General features: G+C 42.8%; 1 protein-coding gene across 6 annotated transcripts in view; it reads left to right on the top strand.

Annotated features, from left to right (window-relative positions):
- The first annotated feature begins 185 nt into the window (after positions 1-185).
- LOC139535868 (inositol 1,4,5-trisphosphate-gated calcium channel ITPR1-like) overlaps positions 186-16428 on the top strand; it is a 132309-nt gene continuing 116066 nt past the window's right edge. For 4 of the 6 annotated variants that reach the window (XM_071335737.1, XM_071335736.1, XM_071335735.1 and 1 more), the window contains exons 1-13: positions 187-322; positions 1141-1227; positions 1766-1924; positions 5987-6085; positions 6850-6933; positions 7148-7294; positions 7507-7602; positions 7735-7779; positions 9269-9423; positions 13634-13733; positions 14021-14181; positions 14381-14522; positions 14762-14920. In XM_071335737.1, the coding sequence (XP_071191838.1) occupies positions 230-322; positions 1141-1227; positions 1766-1924; positions 5987-6085; positions 6850-6933; positions 7148-7294; positions 7507-7602; positions 7735-7779; positions 9269-9423; positions 13634-13733; positions 14021-14181; positions 14381-14522; positions 14762-14920 (1527 nt within the window). In that variant the 5' untranslated portion in view covers positions 187-229. Of the gene's footprint in view, positions 323-1140; positions 1228-1765; positions 1925-5986; positions 6086-6849; positions 6934-7147; positions 7295-7506; positions 7603-7734; positions 7780-9268; positions 9424-13633; positions 13734-14020; positions 14182-14380; positions 14523-14761; positions 14921-16428 lie in introns of all 6 variants that reach the window. The other 2 variants (XR_011667215.1, XM_071335738.1) reach the window with 1 other exon arrangement.

Raw genomic sequence — 16428 nt, 5'->3', positions numbered from 1 at the left:
CACAAAGTAGATGTCCTAACCGATTTGCCAAAACTATAGTTTGTTAACAAGATATTTGTGGAGTGGTTGAAAACGAGTTGTAATGACTCCAACCTAAGTGTATGTAAACGTCTGACTTCAACTGTAGCTGCATTGACAACACCTCAATCTTAACCATCCTTCACCTCTGAAACTGTTATTCATCGTCTTCGTGTCTCTCTGTCCAGATTGTCTGTTCAGGTTGTGTCCTATGAACCGGTACTCTGCTCAGAAACAGTTCTGGAAGGCAGCGAAGCCCGGAGGAAACAGCACCACAGACACGGTCCTCCTCAACAAACTACATGTGAGTGACTCCCCTCACCCATCTCAACTGTCTTACCATGATATTACTGTATGATATGATTTATTATGTCAATTAATCAGTGGTATAATGACTCCAAATGTCATTCGAGGTATGAGCTCATCCACATCTGAAGAGATACAATAGATGAGCCCTCTTAGATAACTAATCTAAACTAGCACTACTTCTAAAATCCAATACAACTACATTAGTAAAGCACTTACACTCATGTTATTTTCCTTGACTGTGGTAATCTCTCATTCAAGTGTGAAATACTACATCCTGCAATTCCCTTTAACAACATGTATGGTTTGAGGAGCTCTCTTAAAGGGTTTAGGTTTTCTGTCCCCACACTGGTGTGATGGTGTTAGGGGAATTATATATTTGCTGAGCTGGAGGTAATGTTCAGGTCCTTTTATAGACATTTCTGAAGCTGTAGTTTCATTACTACCACCGTCCCACCTTTCTTCTCTCTCTCTCTCAGCTCTTTCTCCCTCCCTCCCTGTTCTGATACAATACCACTTAAAGCCTTCTGGTATCTGACTACAGAGTCATAAAATGATTCAGATCTCTCCTGTGTTACCATGGTGATGTGAGGCCAGAGTTGTAGGTTATAGCCCTTCAGTTGAAGCTTGCAGGAGTGTTTGCTGTTAACTGCACTTGCCATTGCTACATTCTTCAGATTTCTGTCATTGAAATTAGTCCTTCTTACTCAAGTCCATGTGGATAATTATTTGTGGATACATTTGTGCAAAAGCAGTAGCAATGTTACTACTAGCAATAGTAATGGTCTCTAACTCCTTTTTCCATCACTTGTGTAGCATGCAGCAGATTTGGAAAAGAAGCAAAACGATTCAGAAAATAAAAAGTTGCTCGGAACGGTGATTCAGTATGGGAACGTCATTCAGGTGTGTGTGTATACATATTCATTGTCTGGATGAACAGTGATTGGCTTGTATCCACAGCTCAAAGTCATGTCAATGAAGCCAATCTATGCCATAATGAATCTCATACCCCACATATTTCTATTGGGTTTTAACGTGACACAGTTTACGAGGCTTCCCATCCACTCCAAACTTGGAGAGACTAAGAGCCCTGGAGGCATCCATGCTGTTTCTGTTTGTTTATAAATAGAACAGTGATGTGGGAGGATCTAGATGGTGTTTTTCTAGCTTCAGAATTGAGCATGTTCTTTTCTCAGTCAAAACCTTTCAGTTATAGTCTGCTCTGTTTATGTGGAGAGACTAAAACGTACTGCATACCCATAAGGTTAGAGAAAGCCCATACAACGCCAAAATAAACCCTATGAAGAAGATGACGTGCACAAGCAAAACTTGTCAGTATGTTTGTATCACACAATGACAGACTGCTGGGTTATTGTATCGTATCTTATAATATTGTATCGCATCATATTCTATCACCAATATGTTTGCTGTATTCCTCCAGCTCCTCCATCTGAAGAGTAACAAGTACCTGACAGTGAACAAGCGTCTGCCTGCGCTGCTGGAGAAGAATGCCATGAGAGTGATGCTGGACACAGCCGGGAACGAAGGCTCCTGGTTCTACATTCAACCCTTCTACAAGTTGCGCTCCATAGGAGACAGTGTGAGTTCTATGTATATGGTTCTCCAAGCTGGGCTCCAAAGGAGAATGTGTGAGATCTATATGGTTCTCCAAGCTTCGCTCCATAGATGCTGTAAAGAGGTCAATGGAATGCAGAATTGGGGATAGGAGGATACCGGATTGGGGAACATTCAACAAATCTGATCTAACAAAGAGGATATTCGTCATATCCGTCATGATTGATGTATTGTAACAGGCCCAAAATTAACTTTCTAAAGTCCTTTTTGGATTTATTTGTTTTTTCTTTTCAGGTTTAGAAGTGACTGCTAAGTCCCGTTCTTATAAGCTGATAGAATAGCTAGCGTACAGAAATCGGTGGAGGTAGTCAGTCATTTTGAACTGGAATGCAGATGATTGGTGACGATGACATGAACATGTATTGGGGTTGACATCAATACAAGCATTATACTCTGATTTTTACCTTAACATAGTGTGAAATACACATAAATACTAGCCTGAATCTCATCATTGCTGGGGGGCAATGAGGAGATTCAGGATCTTTCCTCCATGGCATTTCCATTGTTTTGGTCGAGTTCGATTGACTTCTTTACCGCATGTGCAGGAGACTTTGTGAGTTCCACTGTATCTATATCATGGTTCTACAAGCTGTGCTCCATAGGCATTAGTGTGAGTTCAATATGGTTCTACATAGGAGAAAGTGTGAGTTCTATCTTTATGGTTTTATACATCCATCCTTTCTACCAGCTGCGCTTTACAGGAGACAGTGTGAGTTACACCTATGGCAATGATCACACATACTGTATAGGATCGCCTGAATCACAGCTTCTGGAAACATGAACAATCTGTCAGACTGAGTGAATCAAATGTGTAAGGCAATATGGTCACAGATATACCTTCCTAGACTTTCAAAAAATAAGTAAAACATATGCCAAAACTCACACAGCTTGCAAAACCCTATGGTGAAATGTTTTCAAAGCGGCGAAGCACATCTACACTATGTATACAAGAGTATGCGGACACCCATTAAAATGAGTAGATTTGGCTATTTCAGACACACCCATTGCTGACAAGTGTATAACAATGAGCACACAGCCATGCAATCTCCATAGACAAACATTGGCAGTAGAATGGCCTTACTGAAGAGCTCAGTGACTTTCAATGTGACAACGACATAGGATCCTATCTTTCCAACAAGTCAGTTCGTCAAATTTCTGCCTTGCTAGAGCTGCCCCGGTCAACTGTAAGTGCTGTTATTGTGAAGTGGAAATGTATAGGAGCAACAACGGCTCATCCGCGAAGTGGAAGTTCACAAAAGCTCACAGAATGGGACCGGCAATTTTTGTAGCATGTAAAAATGTTCTGTCCTCGATTGCAGCACTCACTACCGAGTTCCAAACAGCCTCTAGAAGCAACGTAAGCACAATAACTGTTCGTCGGGAGCTTCATGTATTGGGTATCCATGGGTGAGCAGCCGCACACAAGCCTAAGATCACCATGTGCAATGCCAAGCGTCGGCTGGAGTGGTGTAAAGCTCACCGCCATTGGACTCGGGAGCAGTGGATACGCATTCTCTGGAGTGATGAATCACGCTTCACAATCTGGCAGTCCGACGGATTAATCTGGGTTTGGCAGATGCCAGGAGAATGCTACCTTCCCGAATGCATAGTGCCAACTCCAAAGTTTGGTGGAGGAGGAATAATGGTCTGGGGCTGTTCTTCATGGTTCAGGCTAGGCCCCTTAGTTCCAGTGAAGGGAAATCTTAATGCTACAGCATACAATGACATTCTAGACGATTCTGTGCTTCCAAATTTGTGGCAACCGTTTTGGGACGGCCATTTCCTGTTTTAGCATGACAATGCCCCCGTGCACAAAGTGAGGTCCATACAGAAATGGTTTGTCGAGATCGGTGTGGGAGCACTTGCCAGGCCTGCACAGAGCCCTCACCTCAACCCCATCAAACACGTTTGGGATGAATTGGAACGCAGACAGCGAGCCAGGCCTAATCATCCAACATCAGTGCCCGACCTCACTAATGTGGTTGAATGGAAGCAAGTCCGGTAGCAATGTTCCAACATCTAGTGGAAAGCCTTCCCAGAAGAATGGAGGCTGTTAAAGCAGAAAAGGGGGGACCAACTCCATATTAAAGCCTATCATTTTGGAATGAGATGTTCGACAAGCGGATTCCCACATACTTTTGGCCATGAAGTGTATGTCAGTTTGGGGTCAGTCGACCGATCAAAATGGTAGAAACAAATAAAGGCGGGAGAAACAGGTTTTCTGACCAATATGGCGGCTGTGTATGTGCCGGAAAACACCACACTTTACTTTGTTAGTAATTAAATAAATATACATGTTTTCTGAACGATACAAACAGTTTTTGAGAATGTGTGTACTTACCTACAACTAACTAGGCATTCATTTTGTAGCTTAAGTAGCTATATTTACAAATGTTGTGTTTGCCAGTTAGCTAGTGATTTTAGGCTAGCTAAATTTTGCAAGCTATCGTCGCTAGTTAGGTAACTGGCTAAAAGCACTAAATTTGCATCTAACTAGCTAGCTAGTACAGTTGTTGCTGATATGAAATAATTGCTGCTGAGTGTTGGTTTTATCTTTGGGTGTTTAAAATAAGCTTTGTGAGCTAGCTAGTTTCAGACAAATTATTTTCCACTGTGCTTTTCTGGTGAGTTCTCCTGCACTGCGTCTCGCTTCTTTTTGATGATACAGTTGAAGTCGGAAGTTTACATACACTTAGGTTGGAGAAATTAAAACTCGTTTTTCAACCACTCCACCCATTTCTTGTTAACAAACTATAGTTTTGTCAAGTCGGTTAGGACATCTACTTGGTGCATGACAAAAGTCATTTTTCTAACAATTGTTTACAGACAGATTATTTCACTTATAATTCACGGCATCACAATTCCAGTGGGTCAGAAGTTTACATACACTAAGTTGACTGTGCCTTCAAACAGCTTGGAAAATTCCAGAAAATTATGTCATGGCTTTAGAAGCTTCTGATAGGCTAATTGACATAATTTGAGTCAATTGGAGGTGTGTACCTGTGGATGTATTTCAAGGCCTACCTTCAAACAGTGCCTCTTTGCGTGACATCGTGGGAAAATCAAAAGAAATTAGCCAAGACCTCAGAAAAAAATGTGTAGACCTTCACAAGTCTGGTTTATCCTTGGGAGCAATTTCCAAATGCCTGAAGGTACCACATTCATCTGTACAAAAATAGTATGCAAGTATAAACACCATGGGACCATGCAGCCGCCAGAACAACAGCAAAGGACCTTGTGAAGATGCTGGAGGAACCTGGTACAAAAGTATCTATATCCACAGTTAAACAAGTCCTATATCGTCATTAACCTGAAATGCCGCTCAGCAAGGAAGAAGCCACTGCTCCAAAAACGCCATAAAAATGCCGGACTACAGTTTGCAACTGCACATGGGGACAAAGATCGTACTTTTTGGAGAAATGTCCTCTGGTGTGATGAAACAAAAATAGAACTGTTTGGCCATAGTGACCATCATTATGTTTGGAGGAAAAAGGGGGAGGCTTGCAAGCCGAAGAACACCATCCCAACCGTGAAGCACAGGGGTGTTAGCATCATGTTGTGGGGGTGGTTTGCTGCAGGAGGGTCTGGTGCACTTCACAAAATAGATGGCATCATGAGGATGGAAAATTATGTGGATATATTGAAGCAACATCTCAAGACATCAGTCAGGAAGTTAAATGTGTCTACCAATTGGACAATGACCCCAAGCATACTTCCATAGTTGTGGCAAAATGTCTTAAGGATTAACAAGGTCAAGGTATTGGAGTGGCCATCACAAGCCCTGACCTCAATCCTATAGAAATTGACCTAAGGTGGAGCCATGATTGTTGTTCTAGTACTACGTCTTGGTAATAGGCCCTCTGGATGAGTGATTGAGTTTGAGATTCAGAGCTTCACATACTGTCCTGTATTTGACTGCAGACAGACACATTCAAATGAGTTTTGTTCATGTTTCATTGCCCCTAGCAGCTGACGTGCACATGTGTAATGCATGCATACTAAATTGTAATGTGTGTTTTCATTCCAGGTGGTGATAGGGGACAAGGTGGTCCTGAACCCAGTGAATGCTGGCCAGCCCCTTCATGCCAGCACCCATCAACTAGTGGACAACCCAGGATGTAACGAGGTTAGACCCTCACGCTGTCTGCAGCTCCTCTCCTATGGGTTTTATACACTGCTGTATGGGAGTATACTGTATGTACAGTATTTATAGGAGTGTGTAATGTTATTGTCCCCCTCCTACCATTTCAAACATTACAGCATTGTGCCATGGTCCTCCACATTTGCATCAATTATGTCTAAGATTTGCATTTAGCTCTAGTCTGCAGCTCATTCTGTGAGAATGTTGTGCTGCTTTATAGTTATAGGGTACCGGTGAAGGAGTTCTATTAACCTGAGCTGCGGTGCACCGGTCTATGGCTTGTGATGTGATCTGGCAAAAGCGGTGAGGGAGGAGTGCCCTTCTCAAATGGAACAGTAATATGTGCCGCTCGGTCATGTTGTCGACAGCATGGTGCATCGTCCAGAAATGTACAGCTCTTTTCCATAAAATATATGTTTGAATTTTCAGACTAGTTTTCATTGGGAAGGCAGAACAAAGACTTTTGCATGTGAAAACTCAGAATCCTATTCATTACTCCACATGCTTAACTTAGCCTAGGCTATATCACTTTGTTTTGAGCCGACTTCCCCGGTGGCTTTAAACTGGGCACCTGGCGCACGCTGGGAGGCAGCCCGGTTCCAAAACTAATGCAATCACTTTTCACCCTGTGCAACTCCATCCACCGGGGTAATCGGACCAGATAATCAAATTCCCTCAGTGATGATTGTTGCATGTGTTGCTGTTAAGGGATTAAACTGGTAACTCTTTTTGTTTGCTTGGTGTTTCAGGTGAACTCGGTCAACTGTAACACCAGCTGGAAGATTGTGCTGTTCATGAAATGGGGTGACAATCAGGAGATCATTCTAAAAGGGGTTGGTTTTATCACAACTCTCAACCAATCAGGCCTGATTTTCACAGTTCACATTGCCTTGAGTATGAATCTGAAAATAATGGGTCGACGAACCCGGTATCCCAGTTGAAGACACAACACTGTTAAATGTTATAGGTAGCTTAAAAATATATCCCAAGGCAGTGATACTTTCCCTAGCAGTCTCTGTAACAACCTTCCTGTCTGTTTGTTGGCAGGGTGACGTGGTGCGCCTGTTCCATGCAGAGCAGGAGAAGTTCCTCACCTGTGACGACCACCGGAAAAAACAGTATGTCTTCCTGCGCACCACTGGACGCCAGTCTGCTACCTCGGCAACTAGCAGCAAAGCCTTATGGGAGGTGGAGGTGAGGAGGAAGTGCATAGAAATAGAAATTGTAGAAAGCCCCTCAGATCATGGCAATTTTACTTCTCCTTCACAACTGCAAATTTATTCTGACTAAAAGTTCCATTTTAGTTTGATGTGTATATGGGCTGACAAGTTGTTAATATGTGCATGTACACAACTTCAGGGTAAGATATGACATGTGACTGATGCCTGTGTTTCTCCTCATGATAGGTGGTGCAGCATGATCCATGTCGAGGCGGAGCTGGCTATTGGAACAGTCTGTTTAGGTTCAAACACCTGGCCACTGGACACTACCTGGCTGCAGAGGTCAGTAACACTGCTTTTACCACACGCGCACAAAAAACATATATTTTTGCCAGGAAGTCACATTGAGACCTCTGATTGTGAAGAGAGCCCTAGCTTGTTCATTGTATGTGTGTACTGTTGTGTGTTTTCCAGATGAACCCTGACTATGAGGAAGAGCGCCTGGAGTTCCGCTCCTCAGTGAGTCACCTTCTCCAGTTCTGGTAGCAATGGCCTACCATGTAGAGGGATGATGAATACTGTGGGTCATCTGAACCAGTCGTTCCCATTTGTTTTATTTCATTTAACCTTTATTTAACTTGGCAAGTCAGTTAAGAACAATTTCTTATTTACAATGACGGCCTAGGAACAGTGGGTTAACTGCCTTGTTCAGGGACAGAACAACAGATTTTTACGTTGTCAGCTTGGGGATTCGATTCAGCCACCTTTCGGTTACTGGTCCGACACTCTAACCACTAGGCTACCTGCCGCAGAGTTTTCCTACTGTTGTGTCCCAGGAAACAGTGATTATTGTAACTCTTCTTACTTGTTTATCTCAGCTTGAACCGTCACAGTAAAGAGCATTTCCCCGATGCCACCATTAGATGGCAGTGTCTGCATAGAGAAGCGTGATGGTACTAAGGTTGCAGTCTACTACTAGGAATGGATCTCAGAGTCACACAATTCACTCTACAAGACCCTGACTTCTACAGCACTGACACATACTACTCTCATTAGTCAACACATGGTTGAATAACTAACAGAGCAGGACGCTGAGAATGAACATGTTCCCTTTTCATACTAAGTCAAACCGAGCCAAGTTGTAATGAGCTGGCTGTTCTGGTTATGCATCCACATCCACCATATTATAGTTGCTGGAAAGGACAACTTAAAAAGAAAATATCCAAACCAGAACAGTAAGGTTGGGGTCAGCACCATAGAGTGAAAAGGGTTATACAGTATTAAACAATCATTCACTATAGTGACCATGTGAACACAGCAGAAGACCCAAACTAAAATGACAGCTGCAGTTTAACTCCATACTTACTCTAACTAATTACCCTAAATACTGAAATATTAACATGTATACATATTTTATTCTCTTTATGTATAACGCTGTGATTGATACTACACCATACACTGTGATAACAGAGGAAACGTCTCATTTAGCCTTTAGAACTTCATACCATTAGTAGGTCATGACGTGTAGTATTGAATTAAGCCTATTTTTTTTAATTGATAAAATTGATGCTCTCATTGTGGTGAAAGAAGAGATCTTTTTGAGTTGTGAGTCAACCTTCTTCAGTATGTTCCTGCACACGATATGCTCTTTGAGTCATTGTCCAGGAATTCTACAGGAAACTGACCTGTGTGTTTCTATCAATCATTTTCCTCTTTATAATCATTGATCCTGTTCTTCTGTGCCTCGTGTCCATGTGGTTCTGCAATGATCTGATGAGACTGTTTTGTTGTCTCTAGTGATCTGATGAGACTGTTTTGTTATGTTGTCTCTGTAGTGATCTGATGAGACTGTTTTGTTGTCTCTGTAGTGATCTGATGAGACTGTTTTGATGTCTCTGTAGTGATCTGATGAGACTGTTTTGATGTCTCTGTAGTAATCTGATGAGACTGTTTTGATGTCTCTGTAGTGATCTGATGAAACTGTTTTGTTGTCATGTTGTGTCTCCAGCTGGACTCTGAGCAGGTGGACCTCCGCGCCCGCCTCAGGAACCCCCAGGAGAAGGTCATGTACACCCTGGTGTCTGTCCCTGATGGCAACGACATCTCCTCCATTTTTGAGCTGGACCCAACCACTCTGAGAGGGGGTGACTCCCTAGTACCCAGGTAGGACTTTGAGCTGGACCTTACCACTGTCAGAGGGGGGGACTCCCTGGTACCCAGATAGGACTAGGGCCACTGCATTGTGCAAAAAGACTCCATTACTCATAATACTTCTATAGAAACTAGTAATTTTTCTAGAAAGTAACTTTTTACTACATCCATGAGAATGTGTCAATTTAAAATGCATCTTTAGATGTCATCCTGTATTGTTGTGTGATGGAACTGGTCATGTACAGGGAGAGGGGTGAGTGACCAGGCTATGTCAGGGTTGGGGTCAATTTGAATTGAAGTCAGTCAATTCGGGAAGTAAACTAAAATTCCAATTCAATAATTGAAAGAGCTTTTATTTTCAATGACTTCTCAATAAACTGCAAAGAAGAAACTATTCTTTCCGAAGTTTTTCAATTCGTTTTTATTTTAAATTCAATTCACTTCCTGAATAGTCTGACTTAAATCGGAATTGATCCCACCCTGGTATACGTGGTTGTCTATTGAGATAGAAGGTGCTAGAGTAGCTATAAAGTCTGGATGTCTGGAAAGATTGACTATCTCTGGAAAATCCCCCAGAAGACGTAGTGACTACAGTAGGTATCCCACTGTTGACGCAGATCAGATTCTAAGGAACATGTTCCAATATGAAATGTAACCGGTCATGTTCCTCCCACTGGAAATGGAGAGACACACATACACACACTAATAATCTTTAGATTACATATGTGTGGTATTTGTTTGTCATCAGCCACATTTAGTTGAATTCAAGTGAAATTTCCCCTATTAAGACACCTGTTATTACTTTCAGTGTAAAGGGTGAGTGGACAGGGTTATGGTTACGCTGGCTTCAGTATAAATTGACATAGGACATGTGTGAGCAATAGTGTGGACGTGTGAGTCGGTCTGTCATTTTTTTCTCCCTAGCTGAATGTACAGTAGGGAAGCTTTGACTTCCAATAACCAGTGTAACTGGCATGCTGGTTGTGAGGGTGGAAGGATATGATCTGTTGACTGTGATGGAGGACAAAAGGATAATTCCCACAGACTAGACTGACTCTAGACTAGGGTTGCAAAGGGTCAGAAAATGTCTGGAATGTTTCCGGAAATTTTCCATGGAAAGTTGAGCCTGAGAATTTGGGGAATTTTGCTTAAATTCATCAAAGAAGTTAGCTTATAACAGTGAACCTTTTTTGTGGGATACACATAAGGCAATTCTAGGTCTTGTGGCATATTTTGGTTAAACTATCCCCAATTCAATGGAATTGCAACCCTCTGTATGCACAGTGCACTCTTCCATCACATGTACAGCTGATTCTCAAGATCTTGCACACTAATGAGATGCTATTGAGCCCACACTACTACACTGTCTGACCCAAGGACTACATGCTTTCTGGTAAGTTTTGATTACATTACTGGTTGGGGTGAATATATTTTATATGACATGCATGATTTTTTGTTAACTAGTAAATAGTAGCCTACAGCAAAGTGTGTTTAAATAATGTCTAACTTAACAATTTCTGCTAGTTAGATTTTGCTACCATGTGGGTTTTAGCTTGCTTTAGCCTGCTAACTGAGGAGTGTTAATTCACCTGTTTCCATACATGTTTCATTTTAAAACAATTATCTTACAAAGGAGTTGTTTAATCTAACTGCTTAACTATTTATCTGTACATGGAATTGTATTGTTTGTTTTTTTTACTCATTTTTTCCCTAATCTTACCAGGAAAATGCCACAGGCACTATCTGATGTGTGGAGACATTTCACTGCAGCTAATGTCGAAGGAAATGCTGTGTACATTTGAAAATACTATGCCAAATCATGAAGAATGTGAAGAATGCAACAAAGATGCAGAATCATTTGGCCAAGTGCAGTTCCCTCAGCGCTCACAACAAGCAACCTCTGACAAAGTCCCTCTACTTCTATTCGAGGTGAAAATGATGAATCAGACACCTTATCGATAGCAACAGCTTATGGTCATCCTGGAATCAGAAGGTTTTTTGTCTCAATGGAGAAACGTAGTCAGAAGTGCTGATGAATGTCTTGCTCCAGCTGTGTATGCAACTGGTTCACATCTGACACTCGCAGGCAATGTGTATTGGAAGAGATTTCTGAATGTTCTTCGCCCAGCATACACCCCTTCAACCAGACATCCTTTATCTACTCATTTGCTGGATGCAGAGTTCAACAGAGTTCAAGTGAAGGTCAAGCAAATCATAGAGAAACCAGACTGTATTGCAATCATCTCTGATGGGTGGTTGAATGTTCATGGGCAAGGAATAATTAACTACATCATCTCCACCACTCAACCAGTATTCTACAAGAGCCCAGACACAAGGGACAACAGACACACCGGTCTCTACATTGCAGATGAGCTGAAGGCAGTCATCAATGACCTTAGACCACAGAAGATATTTGCACTGGTGACAGACAATGCTGCGAACATGAAGGTTGCTTGGTCTCAAGTGGAGGAGTTCTACCCTCACATCACACCCATTGGCTGTGCTGCTCATGCATTGAATCTGCTCCTCAAGGACATCATGGCACCGAAAACAATGGATACACTACAAGAGAGCCAAGGAAATAGTTAGGTATGTGAAGGGTCATCGAGTTATAGCAGCAATCTACCTCACAAAGCAAAGTGAGAAGAGTAAGGGCACCACATTGAAGCTGCCCAGTAACACCCGATGGGGTTGTGTTGTCATCATGTTTGACAGTCTCCTGGAGGGAAAGGAAAGAAATGGCCATATCGCAGTCTGCCGATATGGACAGCCCCATCAAGAGGATCCTCCTGGATTAAGTATTTTGGGAGAGAGTGGTAAGCAGCCTGAAACTCCTGAAACCTATAGCAGTAGCCATTGCACGGATTGAGGGAGACAATGCCATCCTGTCTGATTTTCAGACTCTGCTTGCAGATGTAAGAGAAGGAATCTGTACTGCCCTGCCCACTTCACTGTTGCTCCAAGCAGAGGAAACTGCAGTTCTGAAATACATCAAAAAGCCCATAGACGCTGCAGCGTACATGTTGGACCCCAAGTATGCTGGCAAGAGAATCCTGTCTGGTGCAGAGATCAACAAGGCTTATGGTGTCATCACTAACGTGTCTCGCCATCTTGGCCTGGATGAGGGCAAGGTTCTTGGCAGTCTGGTGAAATACACTTCCAAGCAAGGGCTTTGGGATGGAGATGCAATATGGCAGTCGTGCCAACATATCTCATTAACCACTTGGTGGAAGGGACTTTGTGGTTATGAGGCTCTTTCCCCTGTTGCCTCCATCCTCCTCCAAATCCCACCAACATCAGACGCCTCAGAGCACAACTGGTCCTTGTTTGGGAACACACACACCAAAGCACGCAGCAGGCTGACCGATACAACAGTTGAAAGGTTGGAAAGTGACAGTGAAGATGAGGCCTCAGTCTGATGTTCAAGAGGTGGACATTGAAAAGGTCCAGGAAGAAGACATGGAGGCCTGAGAGGAAGACCACAAAAGCTTTATTTTCTAGACTATCATTTTACAGATGTATGTTGAAAAGGTTTTTGGGAGATGCGATGGCTGAGTGGGGATCATTCAATATTCCCTTTCATTTGTTGTTCAGTGAAATCATCCCATGTGAAGAGTCAACTAATTTAATTAAAGTTCAATTCGTAACAAAATATTTTTTATTTTTTATTCTATTGGAAGGATTTAATCATTTGCAATTATGTCTACTTATGATGATGTAAAAGGTTAATGTTTCTGTCTCCATATGATATGGTAAATATATCCAGTGCAAAAAACATCTACATTTAAATTGTATTAATATTAATTTGCATATATTTCCGTTAATTCCCATATATTCCCGTTACTTCCCACGGAAAGTTTCCACCTCTAAATATTCCCCAAAATGTGCAACCCTACTCTAGACTGACTTACTGCAGGCCCTTGCCCTGTTCCTTACTTACTATATAGGCTACAGTACCTACTCAAGTGTGTGGTTGAGTTTTATGCATGTGAGATGCTATAAGATGTTGTGTTTGGATTACAGTAACCACTATTATTATGATCTCCCTCCCTGTTCTGGAATGAATCAGATTAGATGTTTTTTAGAATATTTATCAGAGGCACACTTCCATTCCACTGTTTGGTATGGCACTGCTTGGTATGTTCTAGAGTGGGCCTTGCCCAATAAATACTTTATTATTCATTCTGGATTCACAATACTGTGTGTGTGTGCGTGCGCTCAGGAACTCGTACGTGAGGCTCAGACACCTATGCACCAACACATGGGTCCACAGCACCAACCACCCCATCGACAAGGAGGAGGAGAAACCTGTCATGCTACGCGTGAGTGACCGCTCAGCCAGCCATTAAGACTAGCCAGTTTGTGAGACCTTATCAATAGTTTGTCTAACCCAATCTTTAACTCCTGTACATTATGATTGGTCTGTTCCAGATAATTAGTCCAACCCAAACGTTACTCAATAATATAATAATACCCTTAGAATAGTTTAGATAGACAATTGATCTGATGACCAGGTGCACTATTGAATACTATTCTATTTGTGAGTTTACTTATGAAAAATAATTACATTTTACCATCCTAATTCACGCGTCACTGTTGTTATTTTAAGATTGGCACATCTGCACTGAAAGAAGACAAAGAGGCTTTTGCCATCGTACCTGTTTCGCCCGCCGAAGTCAGAGACCTGGACTTTGCCAACGATGCCAGTAAAGTGTTGGCCTCCATCGCAGGCAAACTGGAGAAGGGCACCATCACTCAGAACGAGAGAAGGTACATGGCAGTAATTTTGGTGCTCTGCATTCTTTACCTCTTCAATGTTGGCACCAAACCCTTACCGGAATGTAATGTCCTTAGAACTCTTGGTATCAACATTAAGGATTCTAAATCTCAAATAAAATTAGCCTACCTCTGGATATTTATGGTTGTGCCTCTTCCTGTGTATGACTTCCTGTTCCTGTGTGTCGTCCAGGGCGGTGACCAAGCTTCTGGAGGACCTGGTGTTCTTTGTGGTGGACATCCCCAACAATGGCCAGGATGTTCTGGAGATCATGGTCAACAAGCCCAACAGAGAGAGACAGAAACTCATGAGGGAACAGAACATCCTCAAACAGGTAGAGGACCATGTCATTCATAAGGGACAACCAGAACTTCCACAGACTGAAGGGGTGAATAAAGGCTCAGGACGGTTACTTGATTCCTTTTTTCAATGTGGATACATTTTGCAGCAAGCTCCTTTGTCTACTATTAACCTATATAACGAACGTTGTCATCCTTCACCAAACATTTTTTCAACAAATACATTTTCTTAACCTGATGGAACATCATCCAACTGATGGAATTTTGTGTTCAGATCTTCAAGTTACTGCAGGCTCCATTCACAGACAGCGGGGACGGGCCCATGCTGCGATTGGAGGAGCTGGCTGACCAGCGCCACACACCCTTCAGACACATCTGTCGCCTGTGTTACCGCGTGTTACGCCACTCTCAACAGGACTACCGCAAGAACCAGGTACAGCAACGTGGTAACGGTCAAGGCCTACTGGTCTGGTCCTTCTAAAGCCACACAAGGACACACATGACAGGTCGCATGACTGGTCTGGTCACAAAACCCTTTCAATGTTTGCTGATCTGAAGATACTAGATGAGGTTAAGGAATATGATTGAAGTTCCCCTTAGTTCATTGGAGGTCTAGGTGGAGTCATCACCATTTGGCTTCTATACACCTACAGTATCTAGTTCCTTTAGGCCTGCAGGCCCTAACAGGCTCCAGTAAATGAAGGGAATAGGGGTTGTTTTCACATGCTGTTCTGGACAGTGTTCCAGCAGACCGAGTCTTAACCCATAGCCTATAGATCAAGCCACAGCACTTATGCAATTAGCCTAAATACTGTCTGATGGCACTTAAAGGGATACTTTGGGAGTTTGGCAAAAAAGCCTTGTATCTACTTCCCCATAGTAAGATCAACTCATGGATAACATTTTTATGTCTCTGCATCCAGTATGAAGGAAGTTAGAGGTAGTTTCATGACCCGATGCTAACTAGCATTAGTGCAATGACTGGAAATCTATGCTACACTACATGACCAAAAGTATGTGGACACCTCATTCCAACATCTCATTCCACAATCATGGTCATTAATATGGAGGTGGTCCCCCTTTGCTGCTATATAACAGCCTCCACTCTTCTGGTTAAGCTTTCCACTAGATGTTGGAACATTGCTGCGGGGACTTGCTTCCATTCAGCCATGAGCATTAGTGAGCTTGGGCACTGATGTTTGGCGATTAGGCCTGGCTTGCAGTCGGCGTTCCAATTCATCCCAAAGGTGTTCGATGGGGTTGATGTCAGGGCTCTGCAGGCCAGCCAAGTTCTTCCACACCAATCTCGACAAACCATTTCTGTATGGACCTTGCTTTGTGCACGGGTGCATTGTCATGCTGAAACAGGAAAGTGCCTTCCCCCAAACTGTTGCCGCAAAGTTGGAAGCACAGAATGGTCTACAATGTTACTGTACGCTGTAGCATTAAGATGTCCCTTCACTGGAACTAAGGGGCCTAGACAAAACCATGAAAACAGCCCCAGAGCATTATTCCTCCTCCACCAAACTTTACAGTTGGCACTATGCATTCGGGCAGGTAGCGTTGTACTGCCATTCGCCAAACTCAGATTCGTCCGTCGGACTGCCCAATGGTTAAGTGTGATTCATCACTCCAGAGAACGTGTTTCCACTGCTTCAGAGCCCAATGGTGGCGAGTTTTACACCACTCCAGACAACGCTTGGCATTGCACATGGTGATCTTAGGCTTGTGTGCGGTTTCACAATAACAGCACTTACAGTTGACCGGGGCAGCTCTAGTAGGGCAGAAATTTGACGAACTGACTTGTTGGAACGGGGGCATCCTATGACAGTGCAACGTTGAACGTCACTGAGCTCTTCAGTAAGACTAATCTACTGCCAATGTTTGTCTAAGGAGATTGCATCGCTGTGTGCTCTATTTTATACACCTGTCAGCAACGGG

Source organism: Salvelinus alpinus, chromosome 12 (genome assembly GCF_045679555.1).
Source record: "Salvelinus alpinus chromosome 12, SLU_Salpinus.1, whole genome shotgun sequence".
Classification (NCBI taxonomy): Eukaryota; Metazoa; Chordata; class Actinopteri; order Salmoniformes; family Salmonidae; genus Salvelinus; species Salvelinus alpinus.
This window is presented reverse-complemented; position numbering and strand designations above follow the sequence as displayed.